The sequence below is a fragment of the Heliangelus exortis genome, chromosome 29 (assembly GCF_036169615.1).
Source record: "Heliangelus exortis chromosome 29, bHelExo1.hap1, whole genome shotgun sequence".
NCBI lineage: Eukaryota > Metazoa > Chordata > Aves > Apodiformes > Trochilidae > Heliangelus > Heliangelus exortis.
The window spans coordinates 2159256-2180847 of record NC_092450.1 but is presented as its reverse complement, the minus strand read 5'-3'; the positions used below and the strand labels follow the sequence as shown (position 1 = coordinate 2180847).

General features: G+C 60.0%; 1 protein-coding gene across 1 annotated transcript; it reads left to right on the top strand.

Annotated features, from left to right (window-relative positions):
• Positions 1 to 1089: 1089 nt before the first annotated feature.
• COL1A1 (collagen type I alpha 1 chain) lies at positions 1090 to 20020 on the top strand. Its single transcript, XM_071728320.1, is given in 52 exon segments — positions 1090 to 1277; positions 1280 to 1297; positions 3450 to 3644; positions 4618 to 4652; positions 4756 to 4791; positions 4906 to 4998; positions 5107 to 5175; positions 5908 to 5952; positions 6263 to 6316; positions 6537 to 6590; positions 6711 to 6764; positions 6901 to 6954; positions 7079 to 7132; positions 7214 to 7258; positions 7544 to 7597; positions 7706 to 7750; positions 7939 to 7992; positions 8257 to 8355; positions 8470 to 8514; positions 8601 to 8699; positions 8878 to 8931; positions 9015 to 9122; positions 9388 to 9441; positions 9642 to 9740; positions 9895 to 9948; positions 10056 to 10154; positions 10402 to 10455; positions 10776 to 10829; positions 10979 to 11032; positions 11152 to 11205; positions 11429 to 11473; positions 11573 to 11671; positions 11830 to 11937; positions 12620 to 12727; positions 12846 to 12899; positions 12993 to 13046; positions 13164 to 13271; positions 13361 to 13414; positions 13746 to 13799; positions 14526 to 14687; positions 14882 to 14989; positions 15122 to 15229; positions 15954 to 16007; positions 16100 to 16207; positions 16384 to 16437; positions 16538 to 16645; positions 16743 to 16796; positions 16935 to 17042; positions 17139 to 17421; positions 18170 to 18360; positions 18464 to 18706; positions 19797 to 20020. Coding segments are annotated over 52 exon segments (4359 nt in total). The 5' UTR covers positions 1090 to 1216; the 3' UTR covers positions 19944 to 20020.
• Positions 20021 to 21592: the final 1572 nt, after the last annotated feature.

The following is a 21592-nucleotide window of genomic DNA, read 5'->3' as shown; positions in this document are numbered from 1 at the left end:
CGAGACCCCAGCCTCATTTCCCAGCCTCAAAAATCACCAATTCAAAAAAAAAAAAAGGGGGTGACCCCCTCCCTTGGCTCCTTCCCCCCCCCCCTCACTCTCAGCTCTGTCTCCAAGCTCCTGGTAAATCCGTGGATTTTTTTTTTTTTTTTTTTTTTTTTGGCTTGTAATTACAGCCTTCCCAAATTGCACGGTGGATTGTGGATTATTGTCAAGGAGGGTTGTGTGTTGTTTCTTTTTTTTTTTTTTTTTTTAACTTTTTGCTTCTTTTGCCTTTTTTTTTTTCTTTCTTTTCTTTTTTTTTTTTTTTTTTTTCCAATCCAACGTGGCTCCTTCAAATGTGGAAACGGCCCGTGGAGGAGTGCCAGGGTGGGGGGGAGGAAAGAGGGGAGCGAGATGGGGGAAGAAAGGGAGAAAAGGAAAGAAGAGGGTTGAAAAAATAAAAAGAGTGCGGTGGGGTTTTTTTTTTGGGGGGGGGGGGGTTTGGGGTGTCTGGGAATGGGGGGTCCTGGCCTGAGGGATGCTCTGGGTGCTGCTGCTTTGGGTTGGGGGCTCGGGTTCCCGAGGGTCTCCGTGGGGCTGGGGGAGGGGGATGTGTTGGGGACCCCCGCGTGGGTGTTGGGGGTTTAGGTGTCAGGTGGGAGGGGGTCTTCCCGGCCCCCCCACACCCCCCCCCTCCCCACCCCCGGCGTCGCGTGGCACCGGTGTCCCCAAAGCGCCACGTGCCACATCGCCTGTCCCCCACCCCTCCCCGCCACATCCAGCCCCCCCCCCCAAACACCTCAGGAGGTGCAAACCCCCCCCCTCAAACTACCTCAACCCCCCCAAAAAAAAAGCCCACCCCATCCCACCCCCCGCGCCCCTCCGGCGTCCCAACCCCCCTTGCCAGCCCCACGCCACGCGTGTAAAGGAGCAAAAAGGGGGGGGACGGGCGGGGGTTGGGTGGGGGTGGGGGTACCCGGGGTGCCCCCCGACTCGCTGGGTGCTTCTGATTGGCCGAGGGGCCGTCCAAAATTCCCAAATTGCCGCGGGTCCCACCTCTCCCCGCCGCCGCACGGTATATAAGGGGAGGAGAAGGAGTGGGCAAGGGGCAGTAGGAAAAGTTTCTGCTTGGGGTCTGGATTTTGGAATTCCCGGAGTGAGCTCGGCCCCGCATGACCCCCCTTTAAAAGAACAAAAAGAGACCCCAAAGAGTCTACATGTCTAATATTTAGACATGTTCAGCTTTGTGGATTCTCGGTTACTGCTGTTGATAGCAGCGACTGTCCTACTCGCCACGGGCAAGGAGAAGAAGACAGTGAGTAGTGGGGGGGGGGGGTTCTCTGGGGTGGGGGGGGACACGGGGTGATGGGGGAGGATTGGGTGCTTCCCCCCGTGAGGGTCGGGAGGGAAAGGGAAAGTGGGGAGTGGGGAGAGAAGGGAGAAAAAAAAAAAAAAAAAAAAAAAAAAAAGGGTTGGGGGGGAACGAGGGGGAAATAAAAGGGGGGAGTGGGGAGGAAAAAATAAAATAAAGGGAAATAAAAGGAAAAGGGGGAGAACAAAAAGTTAAAAAGAGGGGAGAATGAGCGGGGGGGGGAGGGTTAGGGGTGAAAGGGTTTGAGGGGGGGTCCGTGCCTTCGTGGAGAGTTGGGGGCGTCCTGCCAAGAAGGGAAGGGTGGAGAGGAGCCGGCGGGGAAGGAGGGGGAGGAGGAGGAGGAGGAAGGGAAAGGGGGGAAAGAGCGAGGAGAGGGGGGAGAGGGGAAGGCGGAGGGGGGGGGATGCTGAGGGGGGGGGGGGGGGGAGCATCCCGGCATCTGCAAAAGCCATCAGGAAAGAATTAGAAAAGTCTGGATGATTCATAAGGAAAATGTTTCGGCAGTAAAGTCGGGGCTGGAGCGAGGGGACGGGGATGGCACCCGCGGCCTCCCCACGGCCACGGGGGACAAGGGGACAGCTGGGGTCACCCCCACCCACTGCAGGGTCCCCCCCGCTCACCTGCAGCCGTGGGGACACGGGGGGACCCTGGGACACAGCCAGGCCTGGGGCACCCCCCACCTCCGGGCTGAGTTTGGCATTTGGGGAAAAGGGGGGGGAGGCGAGGGGGGGGGGAGGATTTTGGGGGGCTTATGGCTTCTTTTCTTTTTTTTTTTTTTTTTTTTCATTTTGCCTCCTTACACTCCGCATTTTGTGGGTTACTCTCTGAGGTTTTTTTTTCCTTTTCGCGTTTTGCGTTATTTTGCCATCTGCCTTTTCCCTTTTCTGCCCCGCAGTTTGCAGGACTTTGGCGATCTGCATTTTGCATTTTTTTTTTTTTTTTTTTTTTTTTTGCCACCCGGCGTTGTGCACTTTCTTTGCGACCTGCATTCGGCATTCCACGTCCCGCATTTTGCGTTTTGCATGATTTTGCCTCTTGCATTATTTTGCCTCCTTTTGCAATCTGCAATTTGCTTTTGCAATCTGCATTTCGCTACTATATTTGTTGCCCCTTTTATTTTTCTTTTCCCCTTTTATTTTTCTTTCCCCCTTTTATTTCTTTTCCCCTTTTATTTTTCTTTTTCCTTTTTATTTTTCTTTTCCCCTTTTGTTCCTTTTCCCCTTTTATTTTTCTTTTCCCCTTTGATTTCTTTTCCCCTTTTATTTTTCTTTTCCCCTTTTATTTCTTTTTCTCGTTTATTTCTTTTCCCTTTTTATTTTTCTTTTCCCCTTTTATTTCTTTTTCCCTTTTCTTTTTCCCTTCTCTTTTTTTTTATTTTTCTTTTCTTTCTTTTCTTTTTTTTTTCTTTTTCTTTTTTTTTTTTTTTTTTTTTTTTTTTTTGTAAAGTTTATTTATTTTTCCCCTTCCCGACTTCGGAAGGGGGTTGCTTGGTTATCCACGAATCGGGACAACCCTTTCTCCCCTCCCACAGCCCCTTCCCCACCGTGAGGCCACCCTTGGCACATCGCCCTTCCCCACCTCACCCCCTCCTCTTGCTTCCCAGCTCCGGACTCCCATTCCCACCACATCTGGCCCGATCCAGCCTCAGCCTGGAGCCGCCTGGATCTAATTTCAGCTCAGACACTCGGGCCAACCCCATCCCACCCCATCCCACCCCATCCAAAGGGACCCCCCGATGCCACCTCCCTGCCTGTTTAAGGGGGATTTTTTTTTTTTTTTTTCGCCTTGCCCCCCCCCCATTCCCCCCCCTCCCGCCTCGGGCCGTAGCAACTGGCTGGAGGTTTTTGTTTAAATTCCAGCGTCTGTGGGAAGAGTTTATTGTGGAGCAGCTTTTCCTGTGTCACCGCTGATGAGAACCAGATGAAGGGAGAAAAAGCTGCGGGGAGAAAAGAGGAGGGGGGGGGGGTGATAAAGAAGTGTAAGGAGAGGGGAAGCCCAAAAAAAAAAAAAAAAAAAAAAAAAAAGGAAAGAAACAAGCAAAGAACTTTTTTTTTTTTTTTTTCTTTTTTTTTTTTTCCCTCCACATCTCTCCCAGTTCAAACTGGGAGCTGCGTCCAGGATGGGCTCACGTACAGCGACAAAGATGTGTGGAAACCCGAACCCTGCCAGATCTGCGTCTGCGACAGTGGCAACATCCTCTGCGACGAGGTGATCTGCGAGGACACCTCCGACTGCCCCAACGCCGAGATCCCCTTCGGGGAGTGCTGCCCCATCTGTCCCGACACCGACGGTACTCACACCGCTTGTCCCCTTCCCCGGCCCTTTGTCCCCACCCCGTGGAGAGGCGAGGATGGGCCCTCGGCCCCTCCCGACCCCCCCCCCCGCCTTCCCCAGCCGTGGGGTGGGTGACATTAGGGACGTTGGTGACATTGGTGGGTGACATTGGTGACATTGGGTTCCCCTAATCCCAACCCCCCCTCTTCTCCAGCCATAGGGTGGGTGACACTGGGGACATTGGTGGGTGATATTGGTGACATTGGGTTCCTCTAATCCCGCCCCCCCTCTTCTCCAGCCGTGGGGTGGGTGACACTGGGACGTTGGTGGGTGACATTGGTGACATTGGGTTCCCCTAATCCCACCCCCCCCCTTCCCCAGCCGTGGGGTGGGTGACACTGGGGACATTGGTGGGTGACATGGTGACATTGGGTTCCTTTATTCCTGCCCCCCCCCACCTTCCCCAGCCATGGGGTGGGTGACACTGGTGACATTGGTGGGTGACATTGGTGACATCAGGTTCCCCTAATCCTGACCCCCCCCTTCCCCAGCCATGGGATGGGTGACATTGGTGACATTGGTGGGTGACATTGATGACATTAGGTTCCCCTAATCCCGCCCTCCCCCGCTTCCCTGGCCATGGGGTAGGTGACATCGGTGACATTGGTGACATTGGTGACATCAGGTTCCTCTAATCCCACCCCCCCTGCAATGGGGTGGGTGACATTGGTGACATTGGTGACATTGGTGACAATCCCACCCCCTCCTCTTCTCCAGCCATGGGTGACACTGGGGTCATTGGTGGGTGACATGGTGACATTGGGTTCCCCTAATCCGGCCCCCCCCCCACCCCCCCATAATGGGGTGGGTGACATTGGTGACATCGGGTTCCTTTATTCCTGCCCCCCCCACCTTCCCCAGCTATGGGGTGGGTGACATTGGTGACATTGGGTTCCCCTAATCCTGACCCCCCCTCCTTTCTCCCGCAGCCTCCCCTGTCTACCCAGAGAGCACTGGAGTAGAGGTAACCACCCCCACCCCCCAAATCACCCCCTAAGCCCCCCCCCCCCCTCTGATTTTTGGAGAACCCTTTTTTCAACCCCCCCTCCATCCTCTCTCCTCAACAGGGTCCTAAAGGAGACACCGGCCCCAAAGGAGACAGGGTGAGCCCCCCACTGAACACCCCCCCCCCCCCAGGACTTTTCCAGGACCCCTCCACCTTCTTGGTGTTCATCTTCCTTTTTTTTTCTCTCCCCCCCCCCCTCTCCCAACCCCAGGGACTCCCCGGCCCCCCCGGCAGAGATGGCATCCCCGGACAGCCCGGACTCCCCGGCCCCCCAGGTCCCCCAGGTCCTCCAGGCCTCGGTGGAGTGAGTATGGGGGGGGTCAGGAGTGGGGCAGCCCCCCCACGGGGGTGTCTGTGACCCCCCCCAACTCCTCCTTACCCCCTGCTCTCCCTTTCCCCCCCCTCCCTGCAGAACTTCGCTCCTCAGATGTCTTATGGCTACGATGAGAAAGCTGGGGGCATGGCCGTGCCCGGCCCCATGGTGAGCTCTGGGGTGGCCCCTGTCCCCTGGGGGGGGACACGGGGGACAAGGGGGGAGGTGGGAAGCTGGGGGAGAGGGTGTTGCTAAGGGGTGTGGGTGCTGGAGGGCGTGGGGACGGGGGGGGGGTGGCAAGTGGGACAAGGATGGGGTGGCAGTGGGGACAAGGATGGGGTGGCAATGAAGTGGGGACAGGTGATGGGGACACCTATGGGATGGTGATGGGGACAGGGATTGGGTGGCAGTGGGGACAGGGAATGGGTGACGATGGGGACAGGGAATGGGTGACGATGGGGACAAGAAGTGGGTGGTGGTGGGGTCAGGGATGGGGTGGTAATGGGGACAAGGATTTGGTGGTGATGGGGACAGCTATGGGATAGTGATGGGGACAGGGAATGGGTGGTGTTGGGGACAGGGATGGGGTGGCAATGGGGACAAGAATTGGGTGGTGATGGGGACAGGGAATGGGCAATGATGGGGACAGGGATGGGGTGGCAATGGGGACAGGGAATGGGTGCTGATGGGGACAAGAGATGGGTGGTGGTGGGGACAGGAATGGGGTGGCAATGGGGACAAGGATGGGGGGCAATGATGTAGCATTGGGGACATGGGCAGGGTGGCAATGGGGACAGGGAAGGGGTGACAATGGGGAAAAGAAGAGGGTGGGGATGGGGACAGGGATGGGACAGAGTGACATGGCAGCCACTCATCACCCCTTGGTGTTCTCCTCCCCAGGGCCCAGCTGGTCCCCGAGGTCTCCCCGGCCCTCCTGGTGCTCCAGTGAGTATCTCCCCTTCCTCCTCCTCCTCCTCCTCCTCCTCCTCATCAGCATCACCATCCCCACCTCCCCCTCTCCCACTGAGAAGCAGCAGCCCCAGGGGTCCCTTTGGGTGGGGGGAGGCCAGGGGAGATGGGACAGGACATCCCACCCTTCCTGGTGGCTGCAGGAACATGTTGGGGACACGTGTCCTGATGCCACCATCCCAGGGGGGGGGATGGGGTGACTGCCAATGCCACCAGGGTCTTCAGACCCAATCTTCTCATTTTCTAACCCATTTTTTCTTTCTTTTCTTTCCCCCCCCACCCGCAGGGTCCTCAAGGTTTCCAAGGTCCCCCTGGTGAACCCGGCGAGCCCGGTGCTTCTGTGAGTCCTGTCACCTCCTTGTCCTGCCTGATGTCCCACAGGGATGGGGACAACACTGCCTCTTCCCAGCCCTGCCTGTGGCCACCTTGTCCCCATTCTGGGCCACCTCAGCCAGGAGCTGTGGGAGTGTGGCTGCTGGGTGACAGGGTGACAGGGTGACAGGGTGACAGGGCAGAGCTGTCACCCACAGCACCCTCACCCTGCCCTATATCTCTCCTAGGGTCCCATGGGTCCCCGTGGTCCAGCTGGCCCCCCTGGCAAGAACGGAGATGACGTAAGTGGCCCGGAGAAGGGGTCACCCCCCCTTTCTTTGTGACCTGGAGACCCTGCCACCCCCCTCCTAAGAGCCACCTGGCTTGGGGACATGCCACCAACCCCCTGTCCTTCTCCTCAGGGTGAAGCTGGGAAGCCTGGACGCCCCGGTGAGCGAGGTCCCCCTGGCCCCCAGGTGAGAAACCCTCGGGGACATCTACACGGTCACCTGTGTGGTGGCAGAGCAAGGATGTGCCACCAGCTGCCTGTCCCCTGCTGGGGACACCCCCCCACCCTGAGCATCTCCATCACCTCCTGCTCTTTCTCCCCAGGGTGCTCGTGGACTCCCAGGAACTGCTGGTCTGCCAGGCATGAAGGGTCACAGAGTGAGTGTCCCCTCCCCGTGCCTCAGTGTCCCCTCCCTGTGTCTGCAAGGTTTCGGGGACCTCAACCTCACTGGTGGGGTGATCTACCCCTGACCCCCCCAAATTTCTCTCTCCTGCTCCCCAGGGTTTCAGTGGTTTGGATGGTGCCAAGGGTGAGCCTGGTCCTGCTGGTCCCAAGGTGAGGAGTGGTGGCACTGTCACCTCCCCCTGTCCCCCTGCTCCTCCAGAGCAGGTCCCTCAATGCTGTCCTTCCTCCTAGGGTGAGCCTGGCAGCCCCGGGGAGAATGGTGCTCCTGGGCAGATGGTGAGTGCTGGGGGGTCCCTTTGGGGTGGGGGTGGCAAAGGGGTTGGGGAGGGGGTGGGGGGACACAGCTTCTTCTTGGGGACACTGCCCCAGGGCCACCCTGGGGCCACCCAGGGGACACTGCCCCAAGGAATGGGGTGGGAAGGGGGGGGTTAACCCCCTGGAGATGGCCCTGTGAGTAGGAGTTGGTGGGGGGCACGGGGATGGGGAGGGGGGGGGGGGGGGCTCAAAAGAGGGCAAGTGGCATTTCTGGTGACCCAACCGTGTCCTGTCTCCTGTCCCCAGGGTCCTCGTGGGCTTCCTGGTGAGAGAGGTCGACCCGGCCCGTCTGGTCCTGCTGTGAGTTGCTGGTTTGGGGCAGGACTCAGGGCTATGGATAGGGGGGGGTTGTGGGGGCTCCCCCTCCCTCTTGGGGGGCATCTCTGATGGGTTCCTCCTCTCCTGCAGGGTGCTCGTGGTAACGATGGTGCTCCTGGTGCTGCTGGGCCCCCCGTAAGTCACCCCCAAACCCATCCACACCCCTAACTCCACAGCTCCAACTTCTCCAGAGGGAGATCCCAGCCCAGCTCCACCCTTCCTGGGATCTTCTGGTCACGGATCAGAGGTTTTCCTGCCTGGAAATCCCACCAGAAGTGAAAGGTGGGATCCTGCCTCTGACACTTGCCCTCTCTCTTCTTTAGGGTCCAACTGGTCCTGCTGGTCCCCCCGGCTTCCCCGGTGCTGGTGGTGCTAAGGTAGGACCTACCTGACCATCTCCTGGACTGGGAGAAACTGGAGGGAACTGGGAGCATGGGGTGGGGGAGAAAACCTGAGCTACAAGTGGCCCCAAAAATGAGAAAGCTCCAAGCGCCGTGGGCTGCCCGGGGTGGTGGGACAGTTGGGGACATCCCATGGACATCTCGCCTGGCTTTGCCTCCATGGGGCTGCTCAGCCACGGTGGGGGGTTCAGGGCAGCCCCCTGCTCACCACTCTTCCTCCTTCCTCTTCCTCCTCCCTAGGGTGAAACGGGTCCCCCGGGTGCTCGTGGCAGCGAAGGTCCCCAAGGTGCCCGTGGTGAGCCCGGTCCCCCTGGCCCTGCTGGAGCTGCTGGTCCTGCTGTAAGTGACACCCAACACCTCCTCATCCTTTGGCCTCACATCCCAATGGCTCAGATGTAACCTCCCTCCTCCTCCTCCTCTTCCTCCTCCTCCTCTTCCTCCTCCTCTCCACAGGGCAACCCCGGTGCTGATGGACAACCCGGTGCCAAGGGCGCAACCGTGAGTGTCCCCCTGCCCCTTCCCCTGCCCCTGCCCGGCTTCCACAGCTCCTTCTGCTCCCTCACCTCCTCCTCTGCCTCTCCCAGGGTGCTCCTGGCATTGCTGGTGCTCCCGGTTTCCCCGGTGCCCGTGGTCCCTCCGGACCCCAGGGTCCCAGCGGTGCCCCCGGTCCCAAGGGGAACGCAGTGAGTATCCCCCCCCCCCCACCCCATAGCCTGTCCCACCTGGAGAGGATGCTCCAGGCCTCCCCCAGCCCTGCCAGTGCAGGATGGTGCTGAGGGCTGGAAGATGCTGAGCACCCCCCGGGCTCTTCCTGCTCCTCCATCCCACGTTAAATGGATTTTTCTCTCTTCTCTCCTCCAGGGTGAACCTGGTGCTCCAGGCAACAAGGGAGACACCGGTGCCAAAGGAGAACCCGTGAGTGACCCCCACCCAAGTTTGGGTTTGGGTTTGGGTCCCAGGCACCCCATGGGCCCTCACCCCTCCACCTCCTTCCCCAGGGTCCCGCTGGTGTCCAAGGTCCCCCCGGTCCTGCTGGTGAAGAAGGCAAGAGAGGAGCTCGTGGTGAGCCAGGTCCTGCTGGCCTGCCCGGCCCTGCTGGTGAACGTGTGAGTAGAAATCCCTGTCCCACCCCTCCTGTGTCCCTGTCCCCATCTCTGCCCTCCCCTCTTCTCCCCACATCCAGTGGCCGAACCTCAGAGGTGTCTGGGGACAGTCCCACCCCCCCTGGGGACATCCCCAGCCCCTCCACTGGAGCATCTCTGCAGGGACACCGGGCTGCTGCCACTCCTGGCCAAGTCCCACCTTGGCTCATCCCCCCGACCCCCCCAGGTCACCCCCGTGTGACACTGACCCCTCTCCTGTCCCCCCCAGGGTGCTCCTGGCAGCCGTGGTTTCCCTGGTGCTGATGGCATCGCTGGTCCCAAGGTAGGTGACAGGTGACATCTTCCTCCACCCTGTCCAGGCCACAAGACCACGGCCTCAGGAGGGTGGTGGGGACACCAGCCCTTCGTCACCTGTCCCTTTGTGGTGGCAAAGCTGATTCTGTGCTTCTGCCCCCTCCTCTTGTCCCCATCCCTGCCTCACGTCCTGCTGCCGGGGTGACCTCTGTCCCTTGTCCCACCCAGGGTCCCCCTGGCGAGCGCGGCTCCCCCGGTCCCGTTGGTCCCAAAGGTTCTCCTGGTGAAGCTGGACGTCCCGGGGAGCCCGGCCTGCCCGGTGCCAAGGTGAGAACTTGGAGGGGGGGTGGGGGGGTTACAATGGCCACGGCCACCACGCTGGTGGCCACGCTCCAGCCAGGCTGGAGAAGCCGTGGTCCAGGATGTTCCCGTTTCCTGGAGCATCTCCTGAGCTCCTCCCCCTCCTCCTGCTCCTCCACAGGGTCTGACTGGAAGCCCTGGCAGCCCCGGTCCTGATGGCAAGACTGGTCCCCCAGTAAGTTGTCACCCCCCCCCTCCCCTCCCTATGTCCCCCTTCCAACCTTGGCTCAACTCGGGCACCCTTAGCCGGGGTCCTGACCCCCCCCTCTTCACCCACCCCAGGGTCCTGCTGGCCAAGATGGTCGCCCCGGCCCCCCTGGCCCCCCCGGAGCCAGAGGTCAAGGTGGTGTTATGGGATTCCCTGGTCCTAAAGGTGCTGCGGTGAGTGTGAGGGGACCTGGGTGTCCCCCCCCTTCCTCCACCCCCTGGGGGTGTCACTGGGGGGGCTTCTGCTCCAATTGCTGCTCCAGGAGGGGCTCCATCCACTGCCACCACCCAGGAGGGTGGCTGGGGGTGGGCATGGGGGTCCCACAGAGGTGGGGTGGGCTCAGGGGACTGTCCCCCTCTTTGGGGGTGACCTGGTGACATGGTGCCACCATGGGGCTCATCCTGCTCCCTGCTTCTCCAGGGTGAACCCGGCAAACCCGGTGAGAGAGGAGCTCCTGGGCCCCCCGGTGCTGTTGTGAGTATCCAGCAGAAATTTGGGAAGGAGTTTGGAGGGGGGGGGGGAGTTGGGTCTCAGCCCCCACGGCTGGGCTGGAGCTGGGGAAAGCTCCAAGGATGGGGACATCAGGAGCTGGAGGTGGCTGGGACTGCAGCCCGATGGCTGCTGGTGGCTTTGGAGGTGACATGGCCATTGGCAGCTGGCCCTGGCAGCTCCTGCTGTCCTTCGAGGGATGCTGGGGACACATCCAGCCCCACGCCCACCCGGGGGGGTCCCACGGGGACGTGGCTGGGTGAGGGCTGTGCTCTGAGCACCCTCTTTTGCTCCTTCTCCCACAGGGTGCTGCTGGTAAAGATGGTGAAGTTGGTGCCCAAGGTCCTCCTGGCCCCACCGTGAGTCTCAAGGAGCCCTCGGCCACCCGTGGCCACACACACCCACCCGTGGCCACCCTCGGCCACCCGTGGTCACCCTCAGCCAGCGTAGAAGGGGCTGAGGAGCAGAATGTCCCCCCCACCCCTCACGTTTGTCCCCTCTCCCCCAGGGCCCTGCTGGAGAACGAGGTGAACAAGGTCCTGCTGGTGCTCCTGGCTTCCAGGTGAGGGACGTCCCCTCACTCCTTCCAAAGGGACAAACCCCCCGAGATGGGGATGGCATTGTCCCCGTTTGTCCCCCCTCTCCCTGGTGTCTCATGGCTCCTCTTCTTCCTCCCCCCAGGGTCTGCCTGGTCCCGCTGGCCCCCCCGGGGAGGCTGGCAAGCCTGGCGAGCAGGTGAGTGTGGGACAGCAGGGGTGGCACCGTCCCTGTCCCCTCCCCACCGCCCCTCCCCCAGCCGGGCTTGGGGACAGCGGATGAGATGCCCCCCTTCATCCACCCCTTGGGACCCCCAACCCTAGGGTACCACCCAAAGGTGGGCAATGTGGGGACCCTGTCCCCAAGGCCACCCTCGACCTTGACCCTGACCTTGACTTTCTCCTCCCCCCCCCCCCCTCAGGGTGTCCCCGGAGACGCCGGTGCCCCCGGTCCCGCCGGTGCCAGGGTGAGTTGAGCCCCCCCTGATTCCCCCCCTTGGTACCCCCCGTGCCCCCCAGGCACCCCCTGATGGCCTCGGCCCCTCTCTTGTGTGTCCCCCCCCCAGGGTGAGCGAGGTTTCCCCGGAGAACGCGGTGTCCAAGGTCCCCCCGGTCCCCAAGGTCCCCGCGGTGCAAACGGAGCTCCCGGGAACGATGGTGCTAAGGTAGGTGACAGGGCTGGGTGACAAGTGACAGTCCCCAGCTGCCGGGACGGTGTCAAAAGTGGGGGCGGGGTTTGGGTGGGGGTGGGTGGGGGTGTTGGGGGGGTGGGTTTGGTGCTGCCCCGGTTCCGTCTCACGGTTCGGTTCTGTCTCTTTCCCAGGGTGATGCTGGTGCTCCCGGTGCCCCCGGGAACCAGGGACCCCCCGGGCTGCAGGGAATGCCCGGAGAGAGAGGTGCTGCCGGCCTGCCAGGCGCCAAGGGGGACAGAGTGAGTGTCCCCAACCCTCTCGGCTGTCCCCAACCCCCTCGTCTGTCCCCTTCCCTCTGGGATCCTCTGCTCCCGGCCATCCCTGGCTCCTCCCAGCATCCCAGGGATGCTCTCCCCTAACCCGAAGCTGCTGGGTAAAGGGGTCTCACCCTCTGGGCCACCTCTCTCGGTGTCCCCATCTAAGTGTGGCCCTTGGGGACAGTCCCTTGCTGCCAGCTGGGAGCAGAGACAAACTTTTTTCCCCCCATCCTGGGAGGAGGGGGGAGGGGGAACGGTCTCAGCTTCTCCCTCAGGGGGATGAAGAACCAGGGGTGTCCCTGTGCTGGGCAAAGGGGAGGGGACATTGTGGAGGGGACATCGTGGAGGGGATATCATGAGGGGACATCATGAGGGGACATCATGAGGGGACATCGTGGAGGGGACATCGTGGAGGGGACATCATGGAGGGGACATTGTGGAGGGGACATAATGGAGGGGACACTGTGGAGGGGACATCATGGAGGGGACATCATAGAGGGGACATCATAGAGGGGACATCGTGGAGGGGACATCGTGGAGGGGACATCGTGGAGGGGACATCATAGAGGGGACATTGTGGAGGAGACATTGTGGAGAGGACATCATGAGGGGACATCGTGGAGGGGACCTCCCCAGGTGACATGCCACCATCTCCCCCTCCCAGGGTGATCCCGGTCCCAAAGGTGCTGATGGTGCTCCTGGCAAGGACGGTCTCCGAGGCCTGACTGGCCCCATTGGCCCCCCCGGCCCTGCTGGTGCTCCTGGTGACAAGGTAGGGCCACCCCTCAGCTGGACACTGCCCCGAGGTGTCCCGGTCCCCACTGCCACCTCCTCGCCACAGCCTTGACCTCTTTTCTTTTTTTTTTCCTGCTTTTCTTCCCCTTTTCCAGGGTGAAGCTGGGCCCCCCGGTCCTGCTGGTCCCACTGGTGCCCGTGGTGCTCCCGTGAGTGTCCCCCCCCCCTGTCCGATGTCCCTGACCATCCTTTGGTGGCTGTCCCTGTCTTGGGGTGACACCAATTCCCCCCATTTTCCTTAGGGTGACCGCGGGGAGCCCGGTCCTCCCGGTCCTGCTGGATTTGCTGGCCCCCCCGTAAGTGTCACAGCCCCATTATTCCCCCCTTTCCCGGGGGGCTGATCCTGTGTCCCCCGAGGTGACACCGTGTCCCCTCACCCCGTTTCACCCCTCTCTGTCCCCCCCCACCCCCAGGGTGCTGATGGCCAGCCTGGTGCTAAAGGTGAAACTGGTGATACTGGAGCCAAGGGTGATGCTGGCCCCCCCGGTCCTGCCGGCCCCACTGGTGCTCCTGGCCCTGCTGTAAGTTGCCCCCCACCCCACCCCTTGGCCCCCCCACCCATTCTGGGGGGCTGTGTCTCACCCTTCCTCCTCCTCCTCCTCCTCCTTAGGGTGCTGTTGGTGCTCCTGGTCCCAAAGGTGCTCGTGGTAGCGCTGGACCCCCTGTAAGTATCAGCCTGGTGTTGGGGTGGGGGGGGGGAATTTGGGGACCCCCCCCCGGGGGTGAACACCCCCAAGGGTCCTTAACTCCCTGCTCTGTCCCCTGGACACCATGGGGCTGGGGGACTTGCACCCCTAAAACCATCTGAGGGGTCAGGAGGCATCTGGGGGGGGCTTCATCCCATGGTGGGGGTGAAGCAGAAGGGAAAAGGGGGGGGATTTTGCCTTTATTGCCCCCCAAAACAACCCCTGGTGGGATGTTGCCCCCCCCTGGGGTTGTCCCCAGCCAGGGACTGTCCCCTGTCCCCTGGTGACTCTGGGTTTTCTCTTTTCCAGGGTGCTACTGGTTTCCCTGGTGCTGCTGGAAGAGTTGGTCCCCCCGGTCCCTCTGTGAGTAACCCCAGGGAGGGGGGGGCAGGGGCAGGGGGGGCGTCAGATGGTGAGGGGGGGGACACAGGATGGAAGATGCTGGGCACCATGGAGCCACCCTGTCCCAGTTGGTACTGGGTTTTGTTGGGATTGGCACTGGGATTTACTGGGATTGGCACTGAGATTTATGGATCTTGCTACTGGGGTTTACTGGGATTGTACCTGTTTTTCACTGGGATTGGTACTGGGTTTTGCTGGGACTGGTAGTGGGATTTATTGGGACTGATACTGGAATTTATTGAGATTGTCACTGGGATTTACTGGGTTTTTCACTGGTTTTCACTGGGATAAGCACTGAATTTACAGGGACGGGTACTGGGTTTTTCTGGAATTGGTACTGGATTTACTGGGACTGGCACTGGGATTTATCGAGAGTGGCACTGGGATTTCCTGGGCTTTTCACTGGTTTTCACTGGGATTGGCACTGGGTTTACTGGGACTGCCACTGGGTTTTGCTGGAATTGGTACTGGATTTACTGGGACTGGCACTGGGATTTATCGAGATTATCACTGGGATTTCCTGGGCTTTTCACTGGGGTTAGCACTGGGTTTCCTGGGACTGGCACTGGTTTTACCATCATTAGCACTGGTTTTTACTGGGATGGCCAGCAGGACACCCCTAGCCACCCTCCAGCTGTCAGCTGGGGGGGGTCCGGGGCTGCTGCCTGACTCCATCTCCCCTCCCAGGGGAACATCGGTCTGCCCGGCCCCCCCGGCCCCAGCGGGAAGGAGGGCGGCAAAGGTCCCCGCGGCGAGACGGGTCCCGCCGGCCGCCCCGGTGAGCCCGGCCCCGCTGGTCCCCCCGGCCCCCCCGGTGAGAAAGGATCCCCCGGCGCTGACGGCCCCATCGTAAGTCACCCCCCAACCCCCCCCCCCAAAATCCCCATCGCTCCCCATCCCACCCCTCCCGCATCCCCGCAGCCCCCCCTCCTTCCCCTCCCTCCCATTCCCGCATCCTCCCCGCATCCTCCCCTCCTTCCCACGGGCTGCTGCCCCTCCCCCACGCTGTTGTCACCCCCCTGAAGTGACATTTGTCCCCTCAGGGCGCTCCTGGCACCCCCGGACCCCAAGGAATCGCCGGACAACGCGGGGTCGTCGGTCTTCCCGGACAGAGAGGAGAGAGAGGCTTCCCCGGGCTGCCCGGCCCCTCTGTGAGTAGTATTTTTGTGGTTTTTTTTTGGGGGGGGAAAATATATTTCTAGGACCCCCCCCGGGGTCTCATTCACCTGGAGGGAAAAGTCTGACACTCCCCTTTTCCCCTTTTTTCTCCCCCCTCCCCACAGGGTGAACCTGGCAAGCAGGGTCCCTCCGGTGCCCCTGGTGAGCGTGGCCCCCCCGGCCCCATGGGCCCCCCCGGATTGGCTGGACCCCCCGGTGAAGCTGGACGTGAGGTGAGGGGGCAACTGATGAGGGGGGGGGGCGGAAAGGAAGCCCGTGGGCAACTGAGACCCCAGTGGCAATTATCACTGTGGGGGGGCACAGACCCACCCCCCCCATTGGTGCTGGGGGGCACATTGGGGTGGGGGGGTACAGACCATTGGGGGTCACCACTGGGGGGGGCACAGAGACCTGTGGGCAGCTGTAGGGGGGGGGCACAGCCCCCCATGGCAACTGTAACTGTTGGGGGGCATGGACCCCCCCGTGTCAAATATTGGTGTGGAGGGGCACGGACCCCCGTGGACAACGGTCAGGGTGGGGCACAGCCCCCCCGTGGGCCACTCTTGGTGTTGGGGGGGGCACAAACTCCTCTGGCAACCATCAGTGTTGGGGGGCATGGACCCTCATGGGGAATGGTTGGGGAGGGGCAATGGACCCCCTATGGACAATAATCACTGCTGGGGGGCACAGACCCCCGTGGGCACCCACTGGTGTTGGGGGGCACATGGACACCCCCGTGGGCACAGTGGTAAGGGGGGGTTCAGGTCTCTGTGGGCAACCATTGGTGCTGGGGGGCAGAGACCCCCATGGGCAGCTGTTGGTGTTGGGGGGGCTGTGCCCCCCCTGTCATTGTCATGGTGCCTGCACTGAGAACTTCCCATCTGGTGGCACCCATGGGTGCTGTCTGGGGGCTCATCAGCCCCCCCACCCTAACGAGGGGTCTCTGCTCCTCTCCAGGGTTCTCCCGGTGCTGAAGGTGCCCCAGGACGTGACGGTGCTGCTGGTCCCAAGGTGAGTGGGATGGGGAGGGGGCTGCGGGGGGGGCCGCAGGGGGGGGCTGCACCCACCTCTGCTCTTCATCCTCCTCCTCCTCCTCCTCACAGGGTGACCGTGGTGAGACCGGCCCCGCCGGCCCCCCTGGTGCTCCCGGTGCCCCCGGTGCTCCCGGCCCCGTTGGTCCTGCTGGGAAGAGTGGAGATCGTGGTGAGACCGTAAGTGAGGACCCCCCCCACCCCCACCTCCACCCAGGTGGGGGTCACCCCAGGTTGCACCCAGTGATGGAGCCAGGGTTGATCCCATCACCCCCGCCTCGAGGTGACACCGCCCCGAGCTGGTGGCAGCAGATGGGGGGGGATGTTCTGACCTCTGCTCTTCTCCCCTCTCCCAGGGTCCCCAAGGTCCCGCCGGCCCCCCTGGTCCTGCTGGTGCTCGTGGTCCTGCTGTGAGTTGATGTTCTGCTCCATCCTCCCTTGTGGGCTTGGGGGGCAGCAGCTGCTCAGGACCCCTCCACCCCTCAACACATCTTCCTCCTCTTCCTCCAGGGTCCCCAAGGTCCCCGTGGTGACAAAGGTGAAGCCGGTGAACAGGGTGACAGAGGCATGAAGGGTCACAGAGGCTTCTCCGGTCTCCAAGGTCCCCCTGGTCCTCCTGTAAGTCCCGTGGGGGGACAGTGGCTTCGGGTGCTGCCCCACATCCTGGAAGCAGAGGGAGATGCTGACTGAACCTCTTCTCCCTTGCTTTGCACAGGGCTCTCCTGGTGAACAAGGTCCTTCTGGTGCTTCTGGGCCTGCTGGGCCACGAGTAAGTCTGCGGTTGAGCCCAGGCTGGAGCATCCTGGGGGGCTCAAGGTGTCCCCCAGCTGCCACCGGGTTTCTGGCGGGGCTGGAGGGGATGGGTTTGGGGGTGGTGGCCACGCTCACGCCCTCTCCTCTCCCCCAGGGTCCCCCTGGCTCTGCAGGTGCTGCCGGCAAGGATGGGCTCAATGGACTCCCCGGCCCCATCGGTCCCCCCGGGCCCCGCGGTCGCACGGGTGAAGCCGGTCCCGTCGTACGTATCAGCTCCTCTGCCACCCCCCACCCCCCCCGGAGCCACCCACCCGTCCTTTATCTCCTGCTCACCATCCTCCTCCTTCTCCTTCCGCAGGGTCCTCCCGGTCCCCCTGGTCCTCCCGGTCCTCCCGGTCCTCCCAGCGGCGGCTTCGACTTCAGCTTCCTGCCCCAGCCCCCCCAGGAGAAGGCTCACGATGGGGGACGCTACTACCGGGCTGATGACGCCAACGTGATGAGGGACAGAGACCTGGAGGTGGACACCACCCTCAAGAGCCTGAGCCAGCAGATCGAGAACATCCGCAGCCCCGAGGGCACCCGCAAGAACCCCGCCCGGACCTGCCGGGACCTGAAGATGTGCCACGGCGACTGGAAGAGCGGTCAGGGTCCCCACCGGGGTGGTGTCACCTCCATCCCTGCCTCCCCTCTTCCTCCTCCTCACCTCCATCCTCCCTGGGTGACTCGTGCCTCCAGGCTGTCCCCTGGGTGCTCTTCTCCTCCACCCCCCAGCCCTTCTCCTCCTTTTCTCTCACAGCTGCTTCTCACCTCCTTCCTCTCTTCCTCAAGGCTGCTGCTCAACCCCACCCCCCAGAACCTGCTCCTCACCTCCTTTCTCCATCTCCCATGGCTGCTCCTCTCCTCCACCCTCCAGCCCTTCTCCTCCAGCTCTCACCTCTCTCTCTCCATCCTCTGTCCCTCCCACTTGCTCCTCCCCTCCATCCTCCATGATTTCTCTTCACCTCCAGCTCTTCATCCCTCCATCCCTCCTGCCTCCTCCTCACCTCCATCCCTCCTGGATGCTCCTGACCTTCATCCCTCATGGATGCTCCTCACCTTATCTCTCATGGATGCTCCTCACCTTAACCCTCCTGCCTTCTCCTCACCTCCATCCCTCCTGCCTCCTCCTCACCTCCATCCCTCCTGGATGCTCCTCACCTTCATCCTTCCTGGATGCTCCTCACCTTACCCCTCATGGATCCTTCTCACCTCCATCCCTCCTGCCTCCTCCTCTCCTCCATCCCTCCTGGATGCTCCTCACCTCCATCCCTCCTGCCTCCTCCTCACCTCCACCCACCCCCTGAGGCCCCCCAACCTCCCACCCCCTGATCCCCCCTCTCTGCCCCCCAGGCGAGTACTGGATCGACCCCAACCAAGGCTGCAACCTGGACGCCATCAAGGTTTACTGCAACATGGAGACCGGGGAGACCTGCGTGTACCCCACCCGGGGCACCATCACCCCCAAGAACTGGTACCTCAGCAAGAACCCCAAGGAGAAGAGGCACGTCTGGTTCGGCGAGGCAATGAGCGACGGCTTCCAGGTGAGCAGGAGGATGATGATGATGATGATGATGATGATGATGATGATGATGATGGGATGAGGGGGAAAACCTCTACGGGGCCTCAACGCTTCTTCTTCTGCAGTTCGAGTACGGTGGTGAAGGCTCCAACCCTGACGACGTCGCCATCCAGCTGACCTTCCTCCGCCTGATGTCCACGGAAGCTGCCCAGAACATCACCTACCACTGCAAGAACAGCGTTGCCTACATGGACCAAGCCACCGGGAACCTGAAGAAGGCCCTGCTGCTCCAGGGAGCCAACGAGATCGAGATCAGGGCTGAAGGCAACAGCCGCTTCACCTATGGAGTCACCGAGGATGGATGCACGGTGAGGGGCCCAGGGGGTGGTGCTGGTGGTGCTGGTGGTGCTGGTGGTCATGGTGTTGGTGGTGGTCTTGGTGGTCATGGTGTTGGTGGTCTTGATGCTGGTGGTCATGGTTGTCCTGGTGGTGGTCCTGGTGTTGGTGGTCCTGGTGTTGGTGGTCATGGTTGTGGTGGTGCTGGTGGTGCTCAGGCTCTGGGCAACCTGATCAAGTTGAGAGAGCCCCTGGCTGGGCCTGGTGACCTCTTGAGGACCCTTCCAAGCCAAATTTATGATTCTATGTTAGTACGGTGGTCATAGTGGTCCTGGGGGTGTTGGTGCTCCTGGTGTTGGTGGTCCTGGTGGTGCTCAGGCTCTGGGCAACTTGATCTTGTTGAGAGTGCCCCTGATGACCTTTCAAGGACCTTTCCAACCCAAATTATTCTATGATTCTCTGCTACTGTGGTGGTCCTGGTGGTCCTGGTGGTGCTGGTGGTCATGGTGTTGGTGGTCCTGGTATTGGTGGTGCTGGTGGTGCTCAGGCTCTGGACAACCTGATCTAGTTGAGAGTGTCCCTGATGACCTTTCAGGGACCCTTCCAACCCAAACTTATGATTCTCTGTTTCTGTGGTGGTCATGGGGATGTTCATGGTGGTGCTGGTGGTCATGGTAGTGGTGATGGTGGTCATGGTGTTGGTGGTCCTGGTGGTGCTCAGGCTCTGGACAACCTTATTGAGTTGAGAGTGTCCCTGATGACCTTTCAAGGACCTTTCCAACCCAAATTTATGATTCTTTGTTTCTGTGGTGGTCATGGGGGTGTTCATGGTGGTGCTGGTGGTGGTGGTCATGGTGTTGGTGGTCCTGGTGGTGCTCAGGCTCTGGGCAACCTTATTGAGTTGAGAGTGCCCCTGATGACCTTTCAGGGACCTTTCCAACCCAAATTTATGATTCTCTGTTACTGTGGTGGTCATGGGGGTGGTGGTTGTGATGGTGGTGGCGATGGTGGTGGTTGTGGTGGTGGTCACGGGGGTCCTGGTGGTCCTGGTGGTCGCGGTGGTGACGCTGGTGGGAGGGAGGTGTTCTGGGGCCGGGGCTGATCCTGTTGTCCCCCCCGTAGAGTCACACGGGAGCTTGGGGCAAGACAGTCATCGAGTACAAGAGCACAAAGACCTCTCGCCTGCCCATCATCGATTTGGCTCCTCTGGACGTTGGCGCCCCGGACCAGGAATTCGGCATCGACATCGGCCCCGTCTGTTTCTTGTAAACCAGAATGTGTGGACAGGAGAGAGTAATAATTAATAATAATTAATAATAATAATAAAAAAAACACTAAAAAAAAAACCAACCCTAACAAAAAAAAAAAAAACCAAAAAAAAAAACCTCAAAACAGCCGAAAAAAAAAAAAAAAAAGGAGAAAAATTTCACCTGGACTTGAATTTGTGTCGGTTTCTACCCAGCGTCTCCAAAACTCTTTGTGTGGCCACTAAAAGGGAGAGAGAGAGAGAAAAAACAAACATCACACCTCAACCAAACCCCCCCCCCTCCAAGCAGCCCCCCCCCTCCAAACCACAGCGACAGCAGAGAGCGTTAAATCGACAAAAAAACCCCAAAAATCCAACCCTATATAAAAGAAAAAAAAAAAAGACAAAAAAATAAATGACTTTTCAAACCAAACCACCAGGCAGTGGGGTTGCTTGCTTGCCCTCCTCTCCTCCTCGGGGGCTCAGCCCCCCAAACACCATCAGGGGGTCCCCGAGCCCCCACCCCAGTACTGAGACCCCAACCCACAGCACCCGGACCCCCCCCCAGCATTTCCCCCCTTCCTCTTCTTCACTCCCCACATCCCAGGATTTTGGAAGAGATTTTCTCATTTGCTTTTTGGGGGTGACTTCCCCCCCTCAAGCCCCCTGTTCTTTTTTTTGGTTTTTTTTTTGTTCTTTTGGGGTTTTTTAGTTTATTTTTGATTCTTTGATTTGGAGCCAGGCAGCAAAGCTCAGGGCAAGCCCACCCCCCACCCAGCTGAGCCCCCCTTTGCTCCCTGCTCCCTTTTTCCCATGGGTTGGGATGGGGCTGAGGAGCTTTTTTTTTAATTTATTTTAAATTTCTGTGTATTTTTCTTTCATTTTCAAGCAGTTTTGGCTTTGGCTGGGGTGTTTTAACCAGGCCAGGATTTTCCTGCCAGCTTCAGAACAAAAGTGTTTATTTTTCTCCGACAACTTTTTCTCCCCTCTCTCTCTGTTTTGTTGCTCTGCTGGATATTTTTATTTTTATTTTTTACCTCCATTCTTATTTTTATCTCTATTTTAATTTCTATTTTAATTTTTTTTTTAAATTTCATTTTTTAATTTACCTCCCTTCAAGGTCCCTGAGGTTCCACCCCTCCAGGATTTCAATCCCCTTGGGGGGCTCTTTTCTTTTAACATCATCTTTTCTTTGGGTCTGCCCGGTGCCTTCATTTATTTTAATTCCCCTCCTTTTTTTCCCCCCTTCTTTACTGCCCAGCTCAATCTGTGGATTTTTAAAGGTGCTGTTTTACCCCTCCCCTCTCCAACACACACCCCCCACAAGCAAATCCCGGAGCAAACACAAGGTAGAGACAAAAAAAAAGTAATAATAATTAAAAGCCTTAAAAGTGGGGGTAAAAAAAGGGACAATGCTGACTGCTGGGCCAGGCGGGTGGATCAGCAGCTCCACAACATCTGCAGCAGCTTCTTCTCCATCCATCCATCCATCCATCCATCCATCCATCCATCCCTCTGTCCTTCAATCCATCCCTCCATCCTTCAATCCATTCTTCCATCCCTCCCTTCCTCCTTCCCTCCCTCCATTCCTCCCTCTCTCCACCCATCCCTCTGTCCTTCAGTCCCTCCCTCCCTCCATCCTTCAATCCATCCATCCATCCCTCCCTTCCTC